A 25,580-nucleotide genomic window follows, 5' to 3' on the forward strand; every position below is an offset into this window, starting at 1 on the left:
GGAGCTTACCATCTGGCATTTAATTTTGCATCATATTGTTTCGTTTATTATTTCTGGAATAAAGATTTATTATAAAGATTCATTTTCTACTACTTGTTACACATTTTGCGTTTTTTCAAAAGCTGTGATTGGACGAGAATGCTGATTAAGTTTAAATATGCTTGAGGTCTTCATTAGTCTGGCAGCATCTTTAGGTCTTTTTAGCTTTAGGACTAGATCTGGGGTGTCAAACTGAAGCTCCTTGGGACGGAACCGGCCCATGGTGTGCTTAGATCTGGCCCATGTGAAGAACTGGCCTGCAGTGCCTTTGCAAGTGAAAACAGAGCTCGGGAGGGCTCCATGTAGCTGGCAGAGGTTTACAGGAGGCCGTCGCAGCTGAAAACAGAGCTCAGGAGCCCATTTTCTCTGGCAAAACACTTGGGCCACCACAGGCACCTCCGACACAAGGGACATTGAGTTGGCCACGCCCACCCTAGTTCCTTGAGGTCAAACACAACCCTGATGTGGCTCTCAATGAAATCGAATTTGACACCTCTGGACTGTATGGCGGCTTTGAAGACCTTGCTGTCAAAATTGAAACATTTAATAGACTTTCACAACAGTAAGAATGAAACAAAAAAGGGATTAAATTTATTATTTCTTAACTTTTGAAGAATCTATATTTGTTGTTCAGCTCAGGAAATTTCTCCCAAATTTAAACTCCCTTAGGTTTAAATTTTCAATTCCATTAAGAGACTGCATGCATGTAATTCTGCACATTCAAACATTTGTATATGTTCAATTTTGGTAATATTTGTTGAATATCGGCTCATTCAAAACTATAAATGCAGTGCTGTAACTTGGAATCCATAACTTCCTAATAGCATCTTAACTGTTTTGATCCACAAGATGAGAACAATAAACCTACAGATTTGGAAATCTCAGGTTCGTTTTTCTGCCTTTAGTTGTGCCCCCTTCCCAGACCCATCAAGCAAGCAGAAGAGTTGAATTATAAAGACGTTCTTCCTTTTTCTTCCAACCTTTCTGTAGCTGATGTAGCTGTCTTTGTGGCTTCTTGATTTGTAGGGAAAAATAAATAAACTGCACAGAAAATTGAGGTGAGAAGATAGAGTTTTTTGTGGTGTATTTATTGCAATGTAAGTCAAAAGTATTTGTGGATGCTGTGTTGCCAACCCCGGTATCATGATTTAAAAAAGAAAATTTTAAGTAGGCTTATTGTGTGAATAGTTATGAGAAAAAAGCAAAGATAACTCTGTCTTCTCAGAAATTATTTAGTTTTTTTCCTCATTAATGATAAAAAAAATGCTACTGTATGAAGAACTAATAACTAAAACCTCATATTCCTTCATTGCACTACATCTAGGAAAACACTCTGGGAATCTTTGCTGGATATATGCCTACCCATGATATTCTTTAGTTAGAATAAAATATGGAATAGCTTCTCATTTGTTCGATACAATATCATTTTCCAGGCATAATACAGGAATCAGGGAGTTGGACTGAAAGAGAAAGCAGTGCAGATTTTGACATAATGTGTAATGTTCAAACTTAATCTAAAAAAAAAAGATTAATAGGCTATGGACTTCATTTAGAATTGGCCAGCAATGCCTCAGCTGCAACAGCTTTTTATTTTATTTCATAATGTATACATCTGTAATATACATGATGTGATGGATCTGTAAGATCCATCTAGATGACAGACAGCATTTAGTGCTTCCTTTTTGTTTCTGTTCTTTCCTTTGGCTTAGCGGTAATTGTTAGTGAATGGAAGCGTTATATTAAGGAAATGCTTTACTCAGTTGAATATTTCCTGGGCTTCTCTTGTGTTCTGGAAAATGAACTTTTAATGATCAAACAATCACTGAGCAAATGTCTGGTTGAAACCATTTGCTGCAAATGCGGCTTGAGCTTCAAAACTTTCATGTTATCGTTTATTCACAGAACCAGACAATATACAGTGTCACCAAAAACCAACATGCAGCAACTTATATTAATGTAAAGGTGGCAGACCTTCACCATAATGTAATTATCCAGACTACATGGGTTAATAAAGGTTCTTAGAATTACTTCTTTATTTTCCTTATTGCAAGAAAAATGAGCAGCTTTCTAAAGCCATGCTTCCTACGGACTATTAGCATCTTGTTTGACTTGCTAATTAATCCTTTGGTGCTGTTGGGCTGGCAGCCAGCTTTAAAGTTCTGAGATTCTTTTGCTTTTAATGCTGAATATGCCTGACTTCTCCCTTCAGGTCAGGGAAAGGGAAGCGATACCAATATATCTTTTGTTTTCTACTGGATTTCTTGAAAATCATTATAATTTGTGGAAATAATTTATTTTGAGCACATCTTAAAAATCAGCACTGCACAGTGGTGAGTTCTGTGGGAAACTTGCAAAAATGTTCCTTTTTCATTTCAGCACACACGTTCAGTGGTATATTATAATAAATAATGGGAAATAAAAGTATTTGCATAGTAGGATAAAGTGCTATTGTGTGGAAAAAATGTTGCCTTCCATTAGGAATATTAAAATATGCAAACCCGAACAATATACAGCCTGTAGGATTCACACATTTACAGCCTCTCATTAGTTTTTATTGTGCTTACTATAACCTTCAAAAAATTGTTTAAAAAACCCGAACAAAACAAAACTAAAAATTGAAGGACCCCCAAAGCAGAAGGTCCACTTGGTCTTGCTTAGGTTGAGCTGAAGCTTGTTCCACAGCTTCCAGATACTAGGACCCTTCACATATCACAGAGGTGGCCAGGGATGGAGATGTTAAAGCTGAAGATCAGACTCTAGAGCCAAGTTATTTTCGTCCCATAATTCCCAAAGCAGTTTGAAAATGACTTGTTCTTGTCTTCAGTGTTGCCCACCATAAAGTACAATAAACGTTTTGAGATTACCAGTCAGTGAGCCAAGGAGTACCCATTCCATCTGACCAGTGAAAGAAAACAGAAGACAACATTCAGAGTCCTATACCTCAAGGGCTAAAAGAAGCAAAAATCTTGTTTATCAAATCATAGAAAAACCAAATCTGCAACCAAATGATTTCCCCAGTATTTCCAGTTCTGTTCTGCCAATGGGAAGTGCAAAGGGGGTCCAGCAAGTCCAGTCTGTATCTGTGCTTCCTTCTCTAGGGACATGTATAGAAGTTGGAAGAAGGCGTGTTGCACCTTGCTCAGTGCAGAGGTCTAAATTATTTCCATCAGATAGCTATCTAGTTTCCCCTGGAACATGAGATATTGTTCTATGTAGAATCCTTGTTTTATTGATTGCATGTAATATTCAAATTTTCTGAGATGGTGGATTGGGGATTTTCATGAGCTGTACGCCATAAACACCAAAATTATGACAAATCACGGTTTGAACTATCTTGCTTTGCATGTAATGAGTCTATCTCTCATATTAGTTTCACCTTTTAAGTTGCATTACTGAAATAAATGAACTTTTGCACGATATTCTAATTTTTCGAGTTTCACCTGTATACACAAAGGCTGATTAATCCTAAATCAAGATTCCTGGATCTAACATTAAACCAAAGAAACCTTGAAGTTAGTGTAGTTAATGCTGTTTCAAAAATATATATCTAATTTTAACCCGACAGGTTCTGTATATGAAAGATCTATTATTTTTTCTCTTGAGAATCATGCTAAATATTTTTCTTTTAGACTTTCCCACTGGACTGTCTGATTCTACTGCAACGAAAATAAGATTTTACCTCATCTATAAATTACATTCTAAATAATTCTCAATATGTACTTTTGGTAAAATAATACATTTGACATAAAATATTCTTTCCTTCCTTTTCTAGCTTGCTTTGGAAGGAAAGTAGCAGTACATTAAAGAATGTCCAGTAACAGGAATGTAAGTTAGAAAGATAAATAAATAGTCATTGTATCTAGGTGTGCTTCAATAATTTTCAGAATTTGTCTGAGTGACTAGAGAAGATGTTGGTGTTCTATAGAGCTATTAATAAACAAGTATTTCCGGACAACCAGCTGTTAAAACAGTAATGGCAGCACTTGATGTGAACATGGCAAATTTTCCTGGTGGAGAATCTAAATAAGATACAAATAGGTAGAACATCTTAAACTTTCACAATTAAATTTTAGTTCTTATGGTAGTTGAGATTTGCAAATACATCTGTATAATTTGTTATTTTAATGAAACAATGGAACCTGAGGTTTCAATCGGGTTATACAGTTGATTGCTTATTCGTAAGACTGCTTATTCATGATTTTAATTTCAAAAATATATTGACCATATTGCTTGGATATTCATTCTTAATAACTTGTGACATGTAAAATACTGCATTTTAAATTGTTTAAAAGCAGTTAAATATGCAAAATGTTATTAGACACAATCATGGAAATAAATACTGCAAAAAGTTTAAATGACTTTCTCTTTTGTATGTCAGCCTATTTAATATCATAGGAACAAATCCAATTAAAAATATATTTGAACATTCATTTCATTTCTTTTATAACAAAAGAAGTTTGTATGACCACAGAGCTTGCGCATGCATGCGCGACCAGTCCTCTCCCTCACTTTTGGAGCACTTTTTTCGCCCTCTCCAGTGTTCAGAGGCTTTCTAGGAGTGTGGGGAGGGCAAAAACAGCCCCCCCACCCTTCCAGAGGGCAAAAACCCAGCCCTATGGGCAAACGTGATGACAAAACTATGGCACGTGGAACCATTTGTTAGGGCATGTGAGGCGTTACTCTGTCAACTCCAGTGCACGTGCGTGCTGGCCAACTGACTTTGGCCTTTTTTTAAGGATGTTTTCTGCCCTCCAGAATTATCGGAGCACGAAAAACCAGCTCTATGGGCAAACTAAAAGTTCAGTAACAGACTTCCGGTTTGCTCATAGAGCCGTTTTTTGCCCCCCGGAGCCTTCAGGAAACTTCCCTGAAGCTCTGGAGGGCAAAAAACAGCCATACGAGCAAACCGGAAGTGACTTCTGGTTTGGCCGTAGGGCTGTTTTTCGCCCTCCAAAGCCTTCAGGAGGGTGAAAAACGGCCCTACGAGCAAACGAGAAGTCCATTCCTGAAGTTCTGGTTTGCCCGGAGGGCTGGTTTTTCATGCTCCGGTGGCTTCCAGAGAGCAGAAAACGGCCTTAGAAGAAGGCCAAAGTCAGCTGGCCAGCTTGCGCATGGGCACTGGAGCTGACAGGGCAACGCCTTGCATGCCCTAACAAATGGCTCCACGTGCCACCTATGGCAGACATGCCACAGTTTTACCATCACACCCCTATTTTCTTTATCTTGTGTCATGCTATAGCATAGGAGATGTCACTGGGAGGACTACAAACACTATATGGCCCCAAAACTTTTGCTGCTCTTGTTTTTCTACTAAAGTGTTATGGTCCATGGGATGGAAGGGTGAGGGTCTCTTCTCCAGGAATCCCTTGGTTTTCATAACCTTACTCTGTTAATGTGGGGATTTGCATGTTGCACATTCACTAGACTGAAGAGCTTATACTATGATGAATTATATAGCCATTGAGACTACTAATCCAGTTGTCCATAGCCAACTTAAATTAATTTGTCTGATCCCCCTTTTAAAGTCTCTGAATTTGAGGCTATTGTCATTTCTTGAGGAAGCAAAACTTAATACTGCACAGCCAAAACTTCTTGAAGAATCCTCATCCATTCATAAGTTTTGAATGTGCAGGGGACACCTTTTCTATTCACATATTCTGTTCACAGTATGTTTGATGCATTAATCAGAACCAGAAAATATTCCATGTATTTTAAGTTGCACATATTAGACTTCTGTAAAATAGTGTGTCATGTTGTGCAATAGTATGCACTTATAGAGCATAGTTAGTTAGTTAGTTTGCTTGCTGCTCGTTTATTTATTAATATAGCAATAGCAGTAGACTTATATACCGCTTCATAGGGCTTTCAGCCCTCTCTAAGCGGTTTACAGAGAGTCAGCATATTGCCCCCAACAATCCGGGTCCTCATTTTACCCACCTCGGAAGGATGGAAGGCTGAGTCAACTCTGAGCCGGTGAGATTTGAACCGCTGAACTGCTGATCTAGCAGTAGCCTGCAGTGCTGCATTTAACCACTGCGCCACCTCGGCTCTTTATCCTGCATGTTGTTTAAATTCCCATTTAAAATATATAAACATTTTAATATAAATGTAAGAAATCTTTCCATGGGAAAATGTTGTAGATTAAAGAAAAATAAGAGATTTTGAAGGCAAAATCCCCACACATTAGGGACAACCAAACAGAACTAAAAATTATAATTAAAGGAGAAGAAACCTCCTGATACAGAATGGAGAAGAGTATTTTAACTTTGGAAGAATTCAAAGACATGGGACAATACAGTCAGAAATTTCTTTTAAGAGTCTGCTACCATAAATGTGGGTTTAAAGGAGGAGATAAAAGAGGATACAACTGAAAACCAGGGTGTTTTGAATGTGCAAGTTTGAAGTTCACAAGTGATATAAAAAAATAGCAATAGCAATAGCAATAGCAGTAGACTTATATACCGCTTCATAGGGCTTTCAGCCCTCTCTAAGCGGTTTACAGAGAGTCAGCATATTGCCCCCAACAATCTGGGTCCTCATTTTACCCACCTCGGAAGGATGGAAGGCTGAGTCAACCCTGAGCCGGTGGGATTTGAACCGCTGAACTGCTGATCTAGCAGTAGCTTGCAGTGCTGCATTTAACCACTGCGCCACCTTGGCTCTAGGGTATAAAGATATTACATTGGATTTGCAAGTTAAACTTGCTGAACTCTTAATAAACAAAATCGATACACAGAAGGGTGACTTGGACATGATTTTAGTCTTATGAAGGAGTTCCTGAGAAAAGAGATGAAATGAAATCGTCTTCTGAGACATTGCACTATTTAAAGGAAATAAGCATTAAGATTTTTAAAAGCACCTAATGTGCTTTTAAAGTCAGGTTATTTGATCAAGGTTAAAATATACATATGATGTTCTTTGTAATAACTCTTATTGAGTTTTTATTAGCCTGTATTGAATGATGAGGCTTTAAAGATGTTTATAGATATGGGAAGAAGAAATTTTGTCTTGTATTTTCAGAGAAATCCATAAGCTATGATGTTAAAAAGTGACCAAGTTGGCTTATTTGATTCAGATTAAAATATAGGTGTTATTTCTGGTGGGTGTTAAACTTATGAAGGAGTTTCTAAGAGAAAACAAAGAGAAAATGATAAATTAATTTGTAAGACACTATTTGTCAGGGTTCCAAATAGTATCCAAAATAAAATCAGAGTCCAAGGCAGAGGATTCCTCAAAGTTCCAATTTATAAAGAGAGCCATCTTGGCACACCTGGGAAAACCAGAATCTGAAAGCTTCCAGGTTTTTCCCACCAAGTTGAAAGTTCAAGTTCCTGCCCCTACACCCACAGGTCCATCACATGGTCCAATCGTCCCCTGCCACGCCTGCAGCTTCTAACCATTTATTTCCAGCCAGGTGTAGAGACAAAGGATGACCTTGGGTTTCTAGAAAGAATTTTGTTATGGCTACATATCACCCAACTCCGTATATCCCCCCTCCCATTTTCCCACAATAGAAAATGCATTACAGAACAATAGAAAGTGTGGCAGGCCTAAAGTCCAAAAAGGAAAATATGGCTTTCAGGCCTGAAGTGAATAAAGATCAGTATTCTTAATATGTTGTTTCTGGCAGTTTTTGATGGATTTTTCTTGATTGGTTCCAATGATGAAGCTTGAACAATTTGTTTATAGATAAGAGGTAAGATATGGGAAAAGGAGATTTTTTGTTGAGTTAAGTTACTATGTTAAAAGTAAAAGAAAGGAGTATAAGAACTGATTTTTTTGTTATTTGCAGCTCTTAATGAACATCTATAATTGATTAGGACTGAATGACAAAGCTTTAGAATACCAGGATTTATAATTCACTTACAGATAAGAAACTTTTATCAGAAAATGAGACCTTTGGTTGAAATTAGTTAGAAAAGATGATACATTAAGTTACTGAAACTGTATTTGTTTTAATTAAGGGGGAGGTCATTTGTTTGTACTTTTTTCTTTTTCTTTTTTCTTAGTTTAGTTTCTTATTTTCATATTTTTAGACTTTATTATTATTTTTTAAAAGGAAGGCACCTAATGTGCTATCTAAAAAAATTATAGTGGTTCTCCACTATTTATGTGCTATGAAATTCACATGGAACTCTTCTTTATGTAGGCTTCTATGGAAGACAATTTGGGACATGTATGTGCTTCCCCTTATGAAAAAAAAACAAAAAACCAGAAAACATTTGGGAACAAAGAAGATTTTACACGTGCAGAATCTCCTGTCTCCCATCTCCCCTGGTTTCAATTAGTGGAGGGAATAGTTTATTGCTGATGTATTTTGAGAAGAATAATTCTTCCAAAGTAGCTTCCAACAGGACAAAATTTTTCCATTGACGCAAACTCTAGCATATTTAATAACACTTTAAATTTCAGACACCCGTACTACTAACGATACTAATAATACCAGTGCCACCAGAGTAACATTGCAATACAGTATATCAATTGTCATCTGCAAGTAGTGCATTTCCATAGCATAGAACAGTTGCTGTGCAAAAGATGGTGCATTTTAGGCAACTTTCCTTGGTTCCAGTTTTTATATGTAATTGTTTGTATATTTATCTTTTTATCCTTTGTAGTCTGCCCAGAGTCACCTTATTGGGGAGGTGGACAACAGATAAATTAAAAAATATATATATATATAATATAATATAATAAAATGCAATACAGTACAATATATAATAATGTTATGTTCACTGTTATTTCACGGCATTATTATATTTTGGGAGTCTTGGTAGCAGAGAGAATTGTATTGGCATGGTTATCTGTGATGGAAGCACTGTTATTGGACATTGGAGGAGAAAAGTGAAAATGTCAAAAACTGAGGGCAAAAATTGTATTTGATAATATGGAAAAGGCTGGACAAGTTGGACAGAGGTTATTAGACAGCAGTGGCTTTGATAGCTCCAAATAAGGAAGAAGTCAGATGTGGCTTATATTGGCCAAACAGTTTATTTCTATCTCATGGACCCAAATGAGAGAAGGGCAGATTAGTGTTAGATTTGTGTTTAGACAATATTATACAGTAGGAAGTATATGAGATTGGTTCGACCTGAAGTCTTGCAACAGAAGCTTGCATGTGGCATGGAGTATGATTGGGGGAGGGGCTGCAACATTAATTTCTGAATCCATCTGAAAGGACTAGTTTCTAAAGCCTTTTATGGCTTGTCGTCAAGTCCCTTAGGAACCATCTGCTCTGTTGTTCAATGTTTGTATCTAGAGGTGGTCTTCAGGAGGTCTTCTCCTGAGATCAAGAGAAGTGGACTAAGAGCAGGAGTCTTTCTATGTGTGATGACCTAAAGATTGTGAATAAACTTGCCCCCAGATGTTCACCCTATTCTTTCCTTATTGGCTTTTTGAAATGGTTTTAAGATGATATCATTTGACTAATATTTTGGATGATGATTCGATTTGGACTGGGTTTTTTATTCTTTGCAATGCTTATTCTTTTTTGCTATTAGATAGGGTTTGTTGCTTCTGTCTCACATTGTAACCAATGAGGTTTGTAAATCAGGACATCATGTTGTCCCTCTGTTGCTATACAGTGCTATGTCATGTTCATTGATGGGGGGATTTCTTTTGGGATTATTTTATGATGATTGTAAGTTAAAATTCCAGAGGTTTTGGAACTAATTAGTATAGGCATGCGTGTGTGTGTGTATACATACATACACACACATACATACATATACATACATACATACACACATACATATGCACATATACATACATATATACATACAAATATGTTTCTCTATTAATTTATTTTTATTTTCTATATATTCGTCAGTCAAATTTGTCTACCTTTCTTGGACTTTTTTGTCCTTTTTGTCTTTTTTGTCCTTTTTGGTGTAATAAAAAATAAACATGCAAAAAAATTTTTTTTTGTCTACCTTCGGTAATGGCACTGCTTGGATTATTGACTTGTACACTGTGGTCTCAACTGTGGTACTTTTTTCTGGACTTACAACAATTACTTTTGGACTCCATGGTTAATTATGCTTTGTCTGTGCCAATGTTCATCAAACATCTATTAAACTGAATCCATAACTGCTTAGGAAGTGATTCAAAACACTTATTTAACCGTGTTTTTTTAAGGGTACTCCTTGAGTTTTCCATATTTCATATTTTATGGTATCTTTATAAGCTGTTCATAATTGTTAATGGCTGGCATATGAAATCAGTGGGAGACTATTCCATTGTCCCATCTCAAAATCTAAAAGTCACCATTCTTCAGCAAAAATACTTCAATAGAGAATCAGCAGAAATGTGCTGAACCAGAATTTATCATCTGTATTTGTAAGCTCAATTCTTTAATTTAGTCAAATAAGCTTAAATAAACATTTAAGAAACACTTAAATGAAGTGTTTCTTCATCCTATCTATGAAGCATTTACACTTTGCTTAAAAATTATGCTACAATCAAGCTGCTGTGCTTCCTTATGCTGTAAATGGGACATAAATTGTGTATTACAATTCTGAAATTGTCGATTCTAAAGGAAACTAACTGTGCTTCTAATAGCTAAGCATTCTTCGCTGCAACCATATTGCATAGGGAAGAGCGGCCAAAAATTCATCCATGACCCAAACAGTGTGTTATCTTTTATAGTAAGCTAGGTCAGGAAACAGCCAATAAATTTATTACCTCATTGTAAGGGCATAATAAGAATCTTGAAAGCCTGACAGAGTTACTCTGCCCCTAATGATTCCCTGAGAAGAGAAAATCAAGGATGATAAACGAGTTTCACACCCCTTCCTCATTTGCAGGCCTGGGTTGCTGTTTACATAACCACTTTTGTAATCTTTCAAGACTATTTCTCTATTTCTCTACCTGACATATTCTCATATATTTTCCTTCAAAATATTGATCTATTTAAAATTGTTCCATTTCCTTTAATTACGTGCCTTTATTTGCATAACACAATTTTTATTTATTTGAATAACATGATCAGAAATTAATTGATGTTTGCAACATTTGCAAAAGTGGGAAATTGGTCTGTCTAGTCCCACCCAACAGTGGTACAACTGGATACTTGTAGTCAGTCGAAGTTAATTTCTTTTCCTTTCCTGTAGAAACATCCACTTACCTGTTAGGGTCCCAGTCCTTCCTGGGAATTCTCTTTACACTGCAGGAAAGGCTGAGACATTGCATTGGGAGACTAATATAGTCAATCGTTACACTAGTGAAAAAAATAATTGTGAATGAAATTCAAAATTTGACATCATTGGTCAACCTCAAGCACTGTTTAAAAGTTGGGCTTATCAATTTATCTGCCAGGATTTATCTTAAAATACTAAACAACTTTAAAATAGGCATACCACACCTTGTAAATGTCTGGATCATTGGTTTCAGTCTAAAGTACTGTGAATCTTCTAGCATTGGACTGAGTGTAAGATTATCTTCCTGTAATAAAAATGAATGCTAAATTACTTCTATTGGGAAGGGAAAGTTTACCTTTTCGAAGTAAGTTAATAAATTGAATAGAGTTTATTCATTTGATTTTAAAAAAAAATGACAACCAACACAATAGAAAATGCTTGTTAAATTATCAAGGGGTCATTGAGGAATGCAGTCTTATGTATGTTAACATATATTTAAACTTCATTAGATACACTCAAGTATGGAATTAAATGTAAATTGATGCATAGGTTAAAGACAAATATTCAACAATTGAAAATATATTGATGGAATCTTTTTATCGACTATAATTGTTTAGAAAAACCATAATGAAAAAGAAATAACATATTATAATTTGTGGGATAAAATAATCTAATTTATGCAATATGCTTCTTATTGTTTAACAAAAGCAAGGGTATTAATCACAAACAGTTACATTAGAATAATGTTATGGTTGAGACATAAATTATGGAGAACTAATTCCATTGCTAATTGCTATTGGAGCTTTTAATTAGCCCCGAAGGGGCAGTGGATTTCACGTCTCCTGTTCCAGGTGGTGCTACCAACTTACGCTTATCTCAAATGAATCTGCCATTGGGCAGGTATGTATGCTATTGTAAGCGAATAGTTTAAGAATGACATAGTCTGCCATTGAGGACTCTGATGGAGATCAGCATATGCCTACGTCCAAGCAGGCCTTTTAGAAGGAGTAGGCAGGGGTTCCCTGCTTTCGTGGGTTTATGGCTCAACCTTGGCATTATTGTAACGTAGTTTTTTGTGTTTAATGTTTCTTAGACTTGGTTTTCCATTGCCAGCATGGAAGGAACCCTAATGCATGAGTTTCAGAGGAGAAAGTAGCAGTTCTGAACCTGCTGTGTGGCTCGATCAGCAAGCGTGAGTATTAACGCTAGAGCTGTCAGGCCTTGTGAAAATTAATGAAGCCTGATGGTTACCCAGTGAAAGGTCAGAGGCAGAGCTTGCTCTTATGTAACATTTGTATTTTGTTGTGTCTAACAACAATTTGAACAAAGGAGAGCTTTTATTTGTGAGCGTTAGATTTATCACAGGACTTCATAGGTCTTGGCCTTCTTTTTTCCTTGTGTTGTAGCTTGATGTTTTCCTTGCATAAAACCAAAGTATTTAGTTGTTTGCTTTCACCTTGATTGATTTTTTCCCATGCTTCTCAACTGTCCTTCCGGGCTCTGTCCAACTCAGTTACCACTTTTGAAACAGACAGTAGTTAAAGTAGTAATGATGAGGAAAGTTATGTTAATGAATATTGAGAATGCTTGATGTTAGTCTCTCTCTGTGTGTGTAAGAGAGAGAGAGAGAGAGAGGGAGAGGGAGGGAGAGAGAGAGAGATCTATCAGGGCCATCATACTGTTGTATTACATTTTTCAGTTTGAGATTATATGTATATTTGAATTACATTTGGCTAATTTGGAGAATACATTGATGATTTCATTGAGCCAGTAGTGCTTCAAAAGTGGTTCTTGCTTTGCCTTAGTCTCCTTGGTTATGTTTACCAAGAAGTCTATTAAAGTCAAGCATGTTGAAAAAAAAGAAGCTTGCACAAACCATAGGAGCTGGATTAAAGAGAATAAATGTTCCATTCCACACAATCATTCTGACTTCTACATATTGAATATGTTGGGGATAGCACTGGAAGGAGCAGTTAAATTACAGAAAAGTAAGATCACTGAAATTGAGGGGAAATGTGTTTAGTTCTTAATCCTTAGGAATGACAAAAGATCTGTTTGCAAAACAATATCTTCCCATTGCTTTTTTGCTTGATGTCTTAACCAAGTTACTTCACCTTTTTCCTCTTTTCTCATCTAAATAATCAATCTTGCAAGCTTTTGGGAAACCTTCAGCCCAATATTCTCTATTATGCAGTTATCTATATTTGCATAGAAGTTCATTTTTCTATACAAATAGAAGCAATCTAGAATTTATTTGTGCAAAATCAGACAACATTGTGATTGAAATGCTTTGGTGAATAATAGTCCATGATTAAACATACCATCCAACCAGAGTTTATATTTAGTTGAGACTGAACAGTGGGAATATTCTGTCCTCACTATTTTTAAATAAATTTCTTAATAGAACTTTATATAAGATACTGTGAAGTTAAAAACATAGGCCAGTCCTTCGCAAAATATAGTCTAGAAAGTAATTTTTTCTTCATCATGAAAAACAACAGTGTTATTTGCAGTTACAGGCTCAATTTTTTAGGATACTTGGGTTACAATTTAATTTGGGACACTAATTTTGTACACTGTGCTCTAATTATAATTTCACTTTTAGCCCATTTCTGACTGGTACAGTTGCAGCTGACTGGGATCGTTCTTGATTTGTGTACATAAAATTAAAGCCTTATGTGGCTAATACATTCTATTATACAAGCAACAACTAAGTATTTTAAGGCATTTCATACCCAATTTGTAATCAAATAATATTTCTGTTAAATTAAGTATATTTGGTTAACACAATTAAAATCAAAAAGGGGGGGGGGAACTATAATAATAAAAACCAGTGTATTGAATAGTGTCAGTGATAGGTAAACTATATATCAGATGAAAATAAAAACTGTAGAATCCAAATTTGGATTGTGGCCCAATTCCATGTATAGAGTTGTAGTCTTCAAGTGGTTTCCAAACAAGATTGAATTGCACATTAGATTTTCTTTTCGAATATGAAGTTGTTCTAAGCATTGAAACATATTCCACATTTTAGTAAACCATTTTCCATAAAGGGGACCAAAGATCTCTTCTAATTAAAAAAAACATCATATCCTTGCAGCTGTTAAGATATACTATGCAACTTATCATATATTGAATAAATATATTATATAGTTGACTGACGTTTAATCAACATATCTCAGGATAAAATGGAATTACCACTTACAGGTTTTCTTCAATTTTGTAGGTAAATCATAGTGTTGTTGAGCTTTACAGCATTGGCATCATATATGGAAGAAGGATCCAAGTCAATGAATTTAGCAATCATGAATGGAATAGTGTATCAGCAGTAAAACATAACAAGATTTTCAAACTGCAAAATTCTGAAATATCAAGTTGACTTCACTAAAACTGCTGTGTTTGTGGAAGTGATCCAAGTTAGTGTGAGTTCAGAAACCTGACCTGTATAATTTTTAGTTTATGATGAATAGAATTTTAAGAAAATGAATACAATGTTCTTTATAATGTTAAAAATGGCCATATTATATGGCAGACATATGTATAGGCTACCTTCCCAAGATAAACAAATAAAACAATTCCATCATTTTCATGCTTTTAGAGCAGTGGGTCTCAACCTTCCTAATGCCGTGACCCTTTAATACAGTTCTTCGTGTTGTGGTGACCCCCAACCATAAAATTATTTTATGTTTTCTGTATTTTTTCAAAAATATGTGTTTTCCGATGGTCTCAGGCGACCCCTGTGAAAGAGTCGTTCGACTCCCAAAGGGGTCCCGACTCACAGGTTGAGAACCGCTGCTTTAGAGTGATAGCCTGAACCTAAGTGGCTATTTTGACATATGTATATACATTGTTACACATCAAAGTTTTTTCTCTTAAGTGATATTGATTTAAAAAAAAACTTCCCTAAATTATTATTAGAGAAGTATTCTAAAGACTGACAAAAATATATACGTATGCAATCCTACTGTATTTTTAGCTCAGTAATGTTGAACAGGATTATGGGTTATTTGAAATGTGATCAAGAATGAGTCAGTGGATCCTTCTCTTGGTTCATTTGGATAATTAACCAAATTTAATGCATTATAAGGTAGTCCATTTTATTTTAATTTTTTATTTCATTTTTAATATTAAAATTGTAGTCTAGAGAAAGCAGTAGCAGTGATTGTGGGCGGACCTTGCAAGCAAGGCAAACAAGAGGAGGGGGTTCATGAAATTTGTAACACTTTCCCCTTTCCTCTGAAAAATTTTGATAATATAAAAATTGTGATAGCAAATATGAAGAAGATTAGAATGAATAATTAAGAAAGAAAAATAGTTCAGATAGTATAACTATTAACAGTTAACATAAGAGTTAACATTACCATATTAATTAATCTGGCATAATGTATTGTTTTTGATTGCCATAATGGTTGTGTGACATCAGGTTGTTATGTAATAGTAATAGAAAGTGCTTATTTTTCTAATAAATTTCAGTTGAACCTTTTTCAATCTCATGTCCTTGAGATGTAGATTGCAAACTTTGGTCAGTTAGGGAATTGAAAAACCCAATACATCTGGAGACACCAGATTAGAAAGGTGAGTCTGAACTATTGATGAATACAGCAATGGACTACAGGCGGCATTGTTTCAAAGATGGTAGAACATAGAACATAAAATTTGGTGGAGTAGAGCAAAGAATATTGACTATAACCATAACAAAAACTACATTTGATTTTTTAAAATTTAAATTTAAAGTTTAATGTAATCAATTGTATATAATTAATGTGATTACACCCTACATATGTATTAATTACGTTCCTGTTCTGCTAAACAAGTGAGTTTCAGAAGGACTCTTAGAAAAGTGATTGTGTTTCTGGAGTTGAGGTTGCATACGTTTGAATAAAAAGATAACCAGCTGTATGAACTATTCCGTAAATTCTTCTTCAATTCATCAACCCTCTAAGTAATGTTAACAATATGCCTTTCTTTCTTGTGATTTTCCTTGAACGAACTCTGTGCAGTGTGAGTTTAAAAGTGAGAGCTGTATTTGGTTTGGGACAGTAGTTTCATAAATAAATAATTGCTCTATTTCTGTATTGTTTCAGGAAACTTGCCATATGATTACAAAATAGTGATTGCTGGGAATCATGAACTAACATTTGATAAGGAATTCATGGCAGACCTTGTAAAACAGGATTACTACCGCTTTCCTTCTGTATCCAAATTGAAACCAGAGGACTTTGACAATGTTCAGTCACTTTTGACAAACAGTATTTACTTGCAAGATTCTGAGGTAACCGTCAAAGGATTCCGAATATATGGCGCCCCTTGGTAAGTCTAAAATTTACCTTTATGTGCATTCATATTTAATTAGTTCCACAATCTGTGAAATTGTTATCTTAACATAGAATGTAATTTCTTCTGAATAAGGGAAGTAATAGATACTCCATAACTCAAACTCTTGTATGTTTGTTATAATACGTTATTTTACATAATAAATTTGAAATTCAAAACTTTTGATTTTATTTAATAGCTGTAGTCCAGAATGATAGATTTTTGTGTGTTTTTTGAAATGACGCAAAATAGTTTAATCATAGCACGCTAAAAAGGGATCTATCTCTATCTCTATCTATCTATCTATCTGTCTATCTATCTATCTATCTATCTATCTATCTATCTATCTATCTATCTATCTATCTATCTATCTCATTGAGCATTATAATAAAAAAAATCATAGATTTCTTAGAGAGCAGACATTGAGTAAATGGATAAAACTGCACAAATAACCTCCAATTAAGTTTGATGCTGTTCCCTTTACATCAGAGTGTCAGCTTTCATATGAAAACTAAACTGAGCTCATCTGATTAGTATGATCTGTTCACTGCAAGCAAGAAAAAAGTATTATTTGAAAGACACTTAATGATGGTTATTGTAAGTCTGCTTGTTCTCACAGCTCTTTTGTTAGTAATCTGCTAATTAGATACTGCACGTAGTTAAGATCTCATATGTCCCCACCTATGTCTCTACTAATCATGGCAGGGTTCCTCTTCATTTAACCCCTTATGAACTTAATAGAAAATGTTTAAGTCGAATGTTTACTACAAGAAATTATGACAGTCTGCTATTTATTTCAAGTTATTTAAAAACTGTAATTATGTTTTCATTTTTATGTTTGTGTTATATTGGGTAATTGAAGAAAAAAGTTATATTTTTTTATACTTCCAGTCTATTTGAAAAACAGAAGGAATGCTCTATGTATGCATATACATGAATATTCACATACCTGCATGTATGCATAGCCAAAGACCAGGATGAGAGAAAGAGAGTAGAATATTATCTTCAAATAATACTTCATTTAACTGTCTTGCGCCAAAATCTTTCTGCATGATTTAGAATTTAGATTATCTTCCTGATGTGTTGCAAATAACCTAAATAAATGTAATGGGACTTTCAAAACATGTTTTTCCATTCATGTCCATATTATTTAAAAAGGCATCAATTTTAACCACAAAAAAGAATGCAAGAGAAGAATTTACCTTACCTCGGGGATCAGCAATCTGATCTCTTCCAGTTGGTTTGGACTTCAACGCCCATCAACTACATAGCCAATTTTAAAGGATGGCGGGAGTTGATGTTCCCAAAGTTTGAGAAGTTATTTCACTCTCATTTCTCCTTTAAGACCTGTTCCCAGTACAGGCTGAGGGTTCAACAAAGGGAAAATTCACTCCTGTCTTATGTATTACTTTTACTGTTAAAAATCAAATCCAAATGTAACCTTGTGAAAAAAAAAGAAATCAGAACTTTACGAAATGTTCCCTCCCTCTTTTATCTATTTTTCCTTTTAGTTAACAGAAGCAATTCAAACTTCATTTAAATGAATGAGTTGTATGTTGGAGAATTACATCATATAAAAATAATAAATCTAAAAATGTTGAAAATTATGCTGATAATGTTCTTTGTATGCAATGTGTGAATATCCAAAATGAAGTTACAGTTATCTAGATTATATATTTGTTGTCATTTCAGAGTCCAGGGAAGATCTAGATTGGCAGCATTCACTTGTCATTGATTTTTTCTCTGTTTTTATGGATATTAGTAATAGATCTATCTATAGACAAATCCCCTATCAGAACTCAGAGGTTTTGTCATCTTTCCTGGTACTTACCCATCAACATGGTAGAATCATGTAGAAAGCAGTGGGAAGTGAAATTGGAATAATTGGAATTTGCCTCCAGAAGTTGTTGGTATTCCAGCAGTGGAGGTTTTTAAGAAGAGATTGAACAACATTTTATCTGAAATGTTACAGGGTTTCCTGCTTGAGGAGAAGGTTGGCCTAGAAGACTTCCAACTCTGTTATTCTGTTAAATGCATAGCTTCTAATTACAGGTAGTCCTCAACTTAACCATAGTTCATTTAATGACCGTGCAAATTTCTGTCACTGATCTTTTTCACACTTACAACCATTGCAGCATCTCCATGGTAACATGATCAAAATTCAGATACTTGTCAACTAGTTCATATTTATGACGGTTGCAGTGCCCTGAGGTCATGTGATCAGCTTTTGCGACCTTCTGACAAGCAAAGTCAATGGGGAAGCCAGTTTCACTTAACAACCATGTTGCTAACAAATGTAGCAATTCACCTAACAACTGTGGCAAGAAAAGTCATAAAACGGGGAAAAACTTAACAAATGTTTCACTTAGCAACATAATTTTTGGGCTTAGTTATGGTCATCACTTGAGGATTACCTGTACTTACAACTCACCATTATAATATATTGTACAGTAACTTATGTACATTTAGCTGCAGCTAGCTGTTGGTATCTGTTGGTTAGAGCTGTTGGTAGTGAAAGCATTAAATTAGGGTGTCAATAAGTGGTAGACTAAAAGTAAATTGGAAGTAAATTCCAATTAAATTTGTAACTTTGTTTAAAGTGTGAGTCAAGAAATTTTATTATTTGTATTCTAATATGGATATTCTTCTTCTTTGTGCATGCTATAATCTGTAATGGCAGATTAAAAAAATGTGAAAATATTCCTCTTGAGTCAAATTCTAGTCTTCCAGCCTTGCAGAGAAATATTATTTGTAATCACCGTGTTTCCTTGAAAATAACACCCAACCAGAAAATAAGCCTAGCCTAATTTTTCATGTTGCTTGCATTATAAGCCCTGCCCCCAAAATAAGCCCCAGTGAAGATGGTCATCAGCCCAGGGGCGGAATGCACAGGAGGTGGTGAGCACTCGGGGAGAGACAATGTATGGCAGCAGCTACAGCCCATGCAGTTCAGGCATGTTGCAACACTGCGACCATTTGCCCCCCCCCCCGAGCAAGTGGAGCCATACCTCCAATGTGAAGTTTCAAAGTTTGATGGAATAGGAATGGAATCTGCCATATTACAGTATTATTTACTTTCTCTCTTTGGTTTCTCTGATTTTTCCCCCCATTCTGGCTCTTTTTCTGAGAGCTATATGGAATTTTGACCATAGGTTCCCTCCCTGAATTTCCTGATGGATGGCATTAGTTTAAGCAGGAATGATATTGGTGTAGCTGAAACCTCTTTTTCTTCTCCCATAAAAATAAATAAAAATAGAGACTGAAACAAACTTCTGTGATTCTACGTATGGTGTTTTACAATATATACGTGACCTCAAGACTGGACTACTGCAATGCGCTCTACATGGGGCAGCCTTTGAAGAGTATTCGGAGACTACAACTCATCCAGAATGCAGCCGCGCGAGCGATTGTGGGTGCACCTCGGTACACCCACGTTACACCGATCCTCCGCGAGCTGCACTGGCTACCGATCGGTCTACGGATACGCTTCAAAGTGCTAGTCGTAACTTATAAAGCCCTTCATGGTATTGGACCTGGGTACTTGAGAGACTCCTGCTGCCAATTACCTCCCATAGACCCGTTAGATCGCACAGGGTCGGCCTCCTCCGGGTTCCGTCTACCAGCCAATGCCATCTGGCTACCACCCGGGGGAGGGCCTTCTCTGTAGCAGCTCCAGCCCTTTGGAATGAACTCCCCGCGGAGATTCGGACCCTCCCCTCTCTCCAGGCCTTCTGGAAAGCCGTCAAAACCTGGCTGTGCCGGCAGGCCTGGGGTTGATGAGTTCCCCTCCCCTCTCGACTTGTATGGCTGTATGACTCTTGTGTATTTTAATTACGTGTATTGTGTTTGTATCCCCTTTTCCCCTTTGAGTTGTTCGCCGCCCTGAGTCCCTTCCGGAGAAGGGCGGCATACAAATAAACTAAATCTTAATCTTAATCTTAATCTATACTATTTGGTATTATTTGTACTATTTGGTTCAAATACATTTGAGGTTTTTTTTAAAAAAACTAAATGCTTAACATCCATCCTAATTGGAATGATGATTTTAATTCACTTCAAGAGTTTTCCAAAACATTTAAAGATAATGAGATATCTACATATAATTTTAGTTAATAAAAAACACTGTAAGCTAAGTGGCTAAAATGAAATGGTTCTATTTCAGAGATAGGTCTGCTTTGCAGCTGAGGATTAAAAAAAATGTAATTCATTTATATTTACTGTCACATAATCATTTTTTTTTTTAAAATGACTCACAAGCAATTTCTTTATCAGTATATAAAAAGACTTTGGGATCGTAAACATTGAAATAATGAATTAGTTCGCAGTGGATTTGAATTTGATATCCCTGGGGAGGAACAAAATAATTAATAGATTGTTTCAGGAAATGGATAGAAAGCTTCAATAAAATTCCTGGACACAACTGAGTTAAAACTAAACTTTCTTCAGGATGGAGTAGAGTTTTCTTTTCCATTAAGATCCTGGATTAGCTAGTTTATGGGAATTCTTGTTTGCTTGGTAATCAAACTGCTATCACCAGTCCCTAAGTATAACTAATGTGTGTAATAAGAAGTGTGTCACTCTCTTAAATTAATGGAAGAAATAAATAAAATAAGTCTTGTTCACACTTTGATGTGAGCCTGGGAAGAAGTTGACGGCTCACATGGAAGTAGAAGAGAAGATCAGCTGTTTTAATGAATGTAGGAAAGCCTGTGCTCTTGTAAAATTAGAAAAAAAAGTGAATAGCCCTACTAAAACACTGAATTTGGTCATGTGGAAAATCCATTAGTAGTTTTACATCAAAGAGAGGACTCAACCTATCATTAATATTCCTAATTCTTAAGAGCTTCAGATTCAATAATAATTGTCATTGAATTGCAAAACTAACCACAGCACATACAGAGTTTCCCAACATATCGGGGGGGGGGGGAATGGTTCCACATGAGTGGCAAGCAAGTGTGCACAAACTATATGCGCTCAGCTCCATTTGCACAAGAGGCGAGTACACATGCCTGCAGCTCATTCAAATGAGCAAGTGGGGATGTACGTGCATGTTTTTGCCTGTCACTTCCATGGCCCGGTAATGGGCTGGGGGTTGGGCACCTCTGATTTAGACAATGTAAATTATTTTATTTATTAATCAAAGGTATACATTGCCCATATCACTACCAAAGTGACTATGGCAGTTTACAACTAGAAAAATCCCATAAAATCCTTACAAAAATAAAGTTAAAAAGATGAAGGGAATGCCCTCAAGCTACCAACCACCCCTGTGGTTGCATACCACTCTGGGATCTCCATGTTAGTTGACAAACCAAGTGTTAATGTTCTCCTAGAAGGGGGCCAAGCTCATCTCGGGGAAATATATTCCAAAGGGGAAGGGTAATGGTACAGAAGTTTCTTCTACACTCCACCAATCATAATCCTTTAGCCAACAGACTTCTTAATGTGTCCTTTCTGCCTTATTGGAGATGTTTTTTTAATCAGTACTTAGTACCAACATCATCATTATCAATTTGAAATTCAGTTTGATATAATGGTTATGGCACCAGGCTAGAATAACAGAATTGGAAGGGATCTTGGAAGACTTCTAATCTAACCGCCTGCTCAAGACAGAAACCCTACATCGTTTCAGACAAATGCTTGTCAAATCTCTTCTTAAAAACCTCCAGTATTGGAGCATCCACAACTTCTGGAGGCAAGCTGTTCCACTGATTAATTGTTCCGTGAGTTCCATGTTAGGCACAAAGCCAGCTAACTGACCTTGGCAAGAAGGCAGTGGCAAACTTATTCTGAAAAAATATTGGCAAAAAAGCTGAATGGAGGTATCCAGGCAGTTCCCAGGAATCAACGCTGACTCAAAGGTGCATACAAACAATTATCAACTTATTATAGCTATAATAAAGAAATGTCCATCTATATTCATGATTGATCATTTTTCTTCATACATCTAATGACCAAGATGATAAGTGCACTGTAATAGAATTTGTTCTTAAACAAAAACTTTGAATATAAAAAAAGCTTTTGTGCCTGTTTGCAGTTGGAACAATGGTGCATAGCTAACATATTTAAGATATATATGAAATTTGCAATTTATTTGATATGGTGATATGCCATGAATTTTTACCACACAACTGTAGGGCCGTTGCAAAGGTTGTAAATATAAGTTTCAGTTGTAATTTCAGGTTTTTTTAATGCGGCTGTTTTTAAACCGTGGATATATGAATGGCTGTAAGCTGAGGACTACTTGTATAGAATACCTCTTTTGGCTTTTTCAGTGCCTAACATATGCTACAGTTTACTTCTCAACAGGAATAAAAGCATTATTTAGCAACCATCAAATCACTTTTGTCAAGTTTACTTAACTGAGGTTTTGAGAATTCTTGCATCTACTGGTAGAAATTGATACTATTGGCCATTAGGATAAAATTTCCCTTAAATTGAACTCCTGTTAGATTTATGAAGACTTTCATGTTGTTGTTTTCTTGGCAACATCATAACCCCTCTGTCCACATAGCAACCTGGTGTAGCTCTTTTTTGGTTTTTTGAAACCACCCAAGCTTAGCAAAGTCCTACCACTTACTATAGACATTGGTAATTAAAGGTCATCAAAAACAGTCAGTGGTACCTCTAACATCTACAGATTTTGTTGTTGTTGTTGTAATGCTAAACTTTAAAAAGAGAGCAACAGATTATAGAGATCTGGTACAAATCACAATAGGGAAAACAGTGGCCGGAATGTCCCAAATGTACTGGTCTCCAAATTGGATGCTTTGCACTCTTGTGCAACAGCTACCAGTTTCCCAGCCTGCAGACAACGATTCAGCTGATACAATTTACAGGTAGTCATTGACTTATGACCACAATTGAGCCCAATATTTCTATTGCTAAGCAAGATAGTGGTTAAATGAGTGTTGTTCCATTTTACAATCTTTCTTGCCACCATTATTAAATGAATCACAAGAGCCGAGGTGGCGCAGTGGTTAGGGTGCAGTACTGCAGGCCACTTCAGCTGACTGTTATCTGCAGTTCAGCGGTTCTAATCTCACCGGTTCAAGGTTGACTCAGCCTTCCATCCTTCCGAGGTAGGTGAAATGAGGACCCAGACTGTGGGGGTGATATGCTGACTCTGTAAACCGCTTAGAGGGGGCTTGAAAGCCCTATGAAGCGGTATATAAGTCTAACTGCTAAGTCTAACTGCTACTGCAGTTAACACAGTTGTTAATTGAATCTGGTTCCCCATTGACATTGCTTGTTAGAAGTCCACAAAAGGTGATGACATGACCTTGTGACACTGCAACCATCATAAATATATGCAAATTGCCAAGCAACTGAACATTGACCATGGGATCCTGCAATGGTGTGTGAAAATGGTCATAAGTCACTTTTTTCAGTGCCGGTATAACTTTCAATTATCCCTAAACGAATGGTTATAAGCCAAGGACTATCTGAATGTTGAAATCCTTTGATGGTTTTCAAGATGCAAGGTCTTTCTTCCTTACTTTATAGCTTAGTCTAAAATATCCAGTTTTACTTTATTTGTCACAATTTTTCACATTATTTCTCATGGCAGGAGCTAAACTAAAAGGCTGCAATTTTTCTTCTTACTTCGTTTGCAGTTATGTTTTAGTACAAATAGCCATAAAGTTGTTACTGTTTTATGCTGCTATCTGCCTTTCTCTTTACACTGTCAGAAAAACATCAATTTTTTTTCCAATTATAAATTGTGTAATGCATCATGGATTTTGCTGACAGTCTTCATGTTCTCGAAATAGAGAGCAAATTAACAGCAGATATTGAGTTGTTGGATTAGAAAAACCAATTGGCAACTCGCACTGTAAGGCTTCAGTTATGCTTGATAGGGAGAATGGCTCCCCTGTCTTTTATTTTCATAGTCTTACTTGGCAATTAACTGAGGCCTTTTAAAAATGAAGTAGAAATTACCAAGTTCAGCAATAATGTTTTTCATATCTGCTAATCTGAAGGGGCACATAATGATGTTTCTCTACTACTTTGTCAGAAATTGGCATTCTTTAATAGAAAGCAACAGTTAAAATAAAGCATTGGGAAAGAATGAGGTCTTGTGTCTCTGCGTTAAACAAATATACACATGTTCATAACATAGTTATGTTTAAAGGCCCTGGGTCTTATTTCATTTTTCTTGGCTTTTGTCCTTCAACCCTCTCATTATAAAATTGAAGATTGTTATTCCCTCAGGTCTAAAATTACCAACGTTTGTTGACATTTTTTTGCCTCTTTGGGAATGTCACTGACTCCTTTTAAATCTTGCTGAGATCAGTTGACTTCTAGCTTAACAGTTCTTCTATTTGAAAATGAAATGAAAACAGAAATTGTAAACAGAAAGATGTCTATTTTAAATACCATTCATCTTGGTCCAGATTTTTGTATATCCTCTAGCACATACATCAACTTCTTTCACATATGCTTTGTTTTGAGTAGAGGGGTTCAAAGAAATATAGATGGGGCTTACATCCCTCATGGGATTAACAGACATGCATATTAAATATTTGAAACAAAGCGCTAATAGCGCAGTTTCCACCATAGGCTTAATTAGGAAATAGTGAGCAGTGAGGTACTGCCCCAGAATTCCTGTATTTACCCCAAAAGAAGATAATGTTGCTTTAAGTTGGCTCCACCACTTTCAAAGGTGGAGATTAGAGATAGAAAAACATTTCCTTTACTATATTATGTTAAAGAGAATCTAGTATCATCAATAATCCAATACATGATATAGTGGCTGTTTTGAGCTAGCTATAGTATTTTTACAGCTTTACTATGTGTTGGTTTTGGATTCATTTATTTTTTTTTCTGTTCCTCCCCTCTCTCCTCCTAATCCTACACAGACACAAGGACACACAGTTTTGTCTTTGCCTTTTTTTCTTCCTGCAGACTTTGCTTTCTTTTCTTCATTTATCAAAACAATATTTCTTCTGCATTGATTCCTTCAAACTATGTCTGGAGGCAAAGGCAATCAAATTAACTAATATTTTACTTTTGCATGAGATTAATGCTAATGCTTACAAAGAAGGAAATAAACTCTCATGATTTAATTTGTATTCTCCAGTTGATTCTCAG

General features: G+C 35.8%; 1 protein-coding gene across 3 annotated transcripts in view; it reads left to right on the top strand.

The window, feature by feature from the left end:
* Positions 1–25,580, top strand: part of MPPED2 (metallophosphoesterase domain containing 2) — a 144,270-nt gene that overhangs the window by 55,397 nt on the left and 63,293 nt on the right. For all 3 annotated transcript variants that reach the window (XM_014056708.2, XM_014056709.2, XM_014056710.2), the window contains exon 4: positions 16,259–16,484. In XM_014056708.2, the coding sequence (XP_013912183.1) occupies positions 16,259–16,484 (226 nt within the window). The remainder of the gene's footprint in view (positions 1–16,258; positions 16,485–25,580) is intronic.

This window comes from Thamnophis sirtalis, unplaced genomic scaffold (genome assembly GCF_051295495.1).
Source record: "Thamnophis sirtalis isolate CommonGarterSnake01/CBP01778 unplaced genomic scaffold, rThaSir2_p1.2 scaffold_1, whole genome shotgun sequence".
Lineage (NCBI taxonomy): Eukaryota > Metazoa > Chordata > Lepidosauria > Squamata > Natricidae > Thamnophis > Thamnophis sirtalis.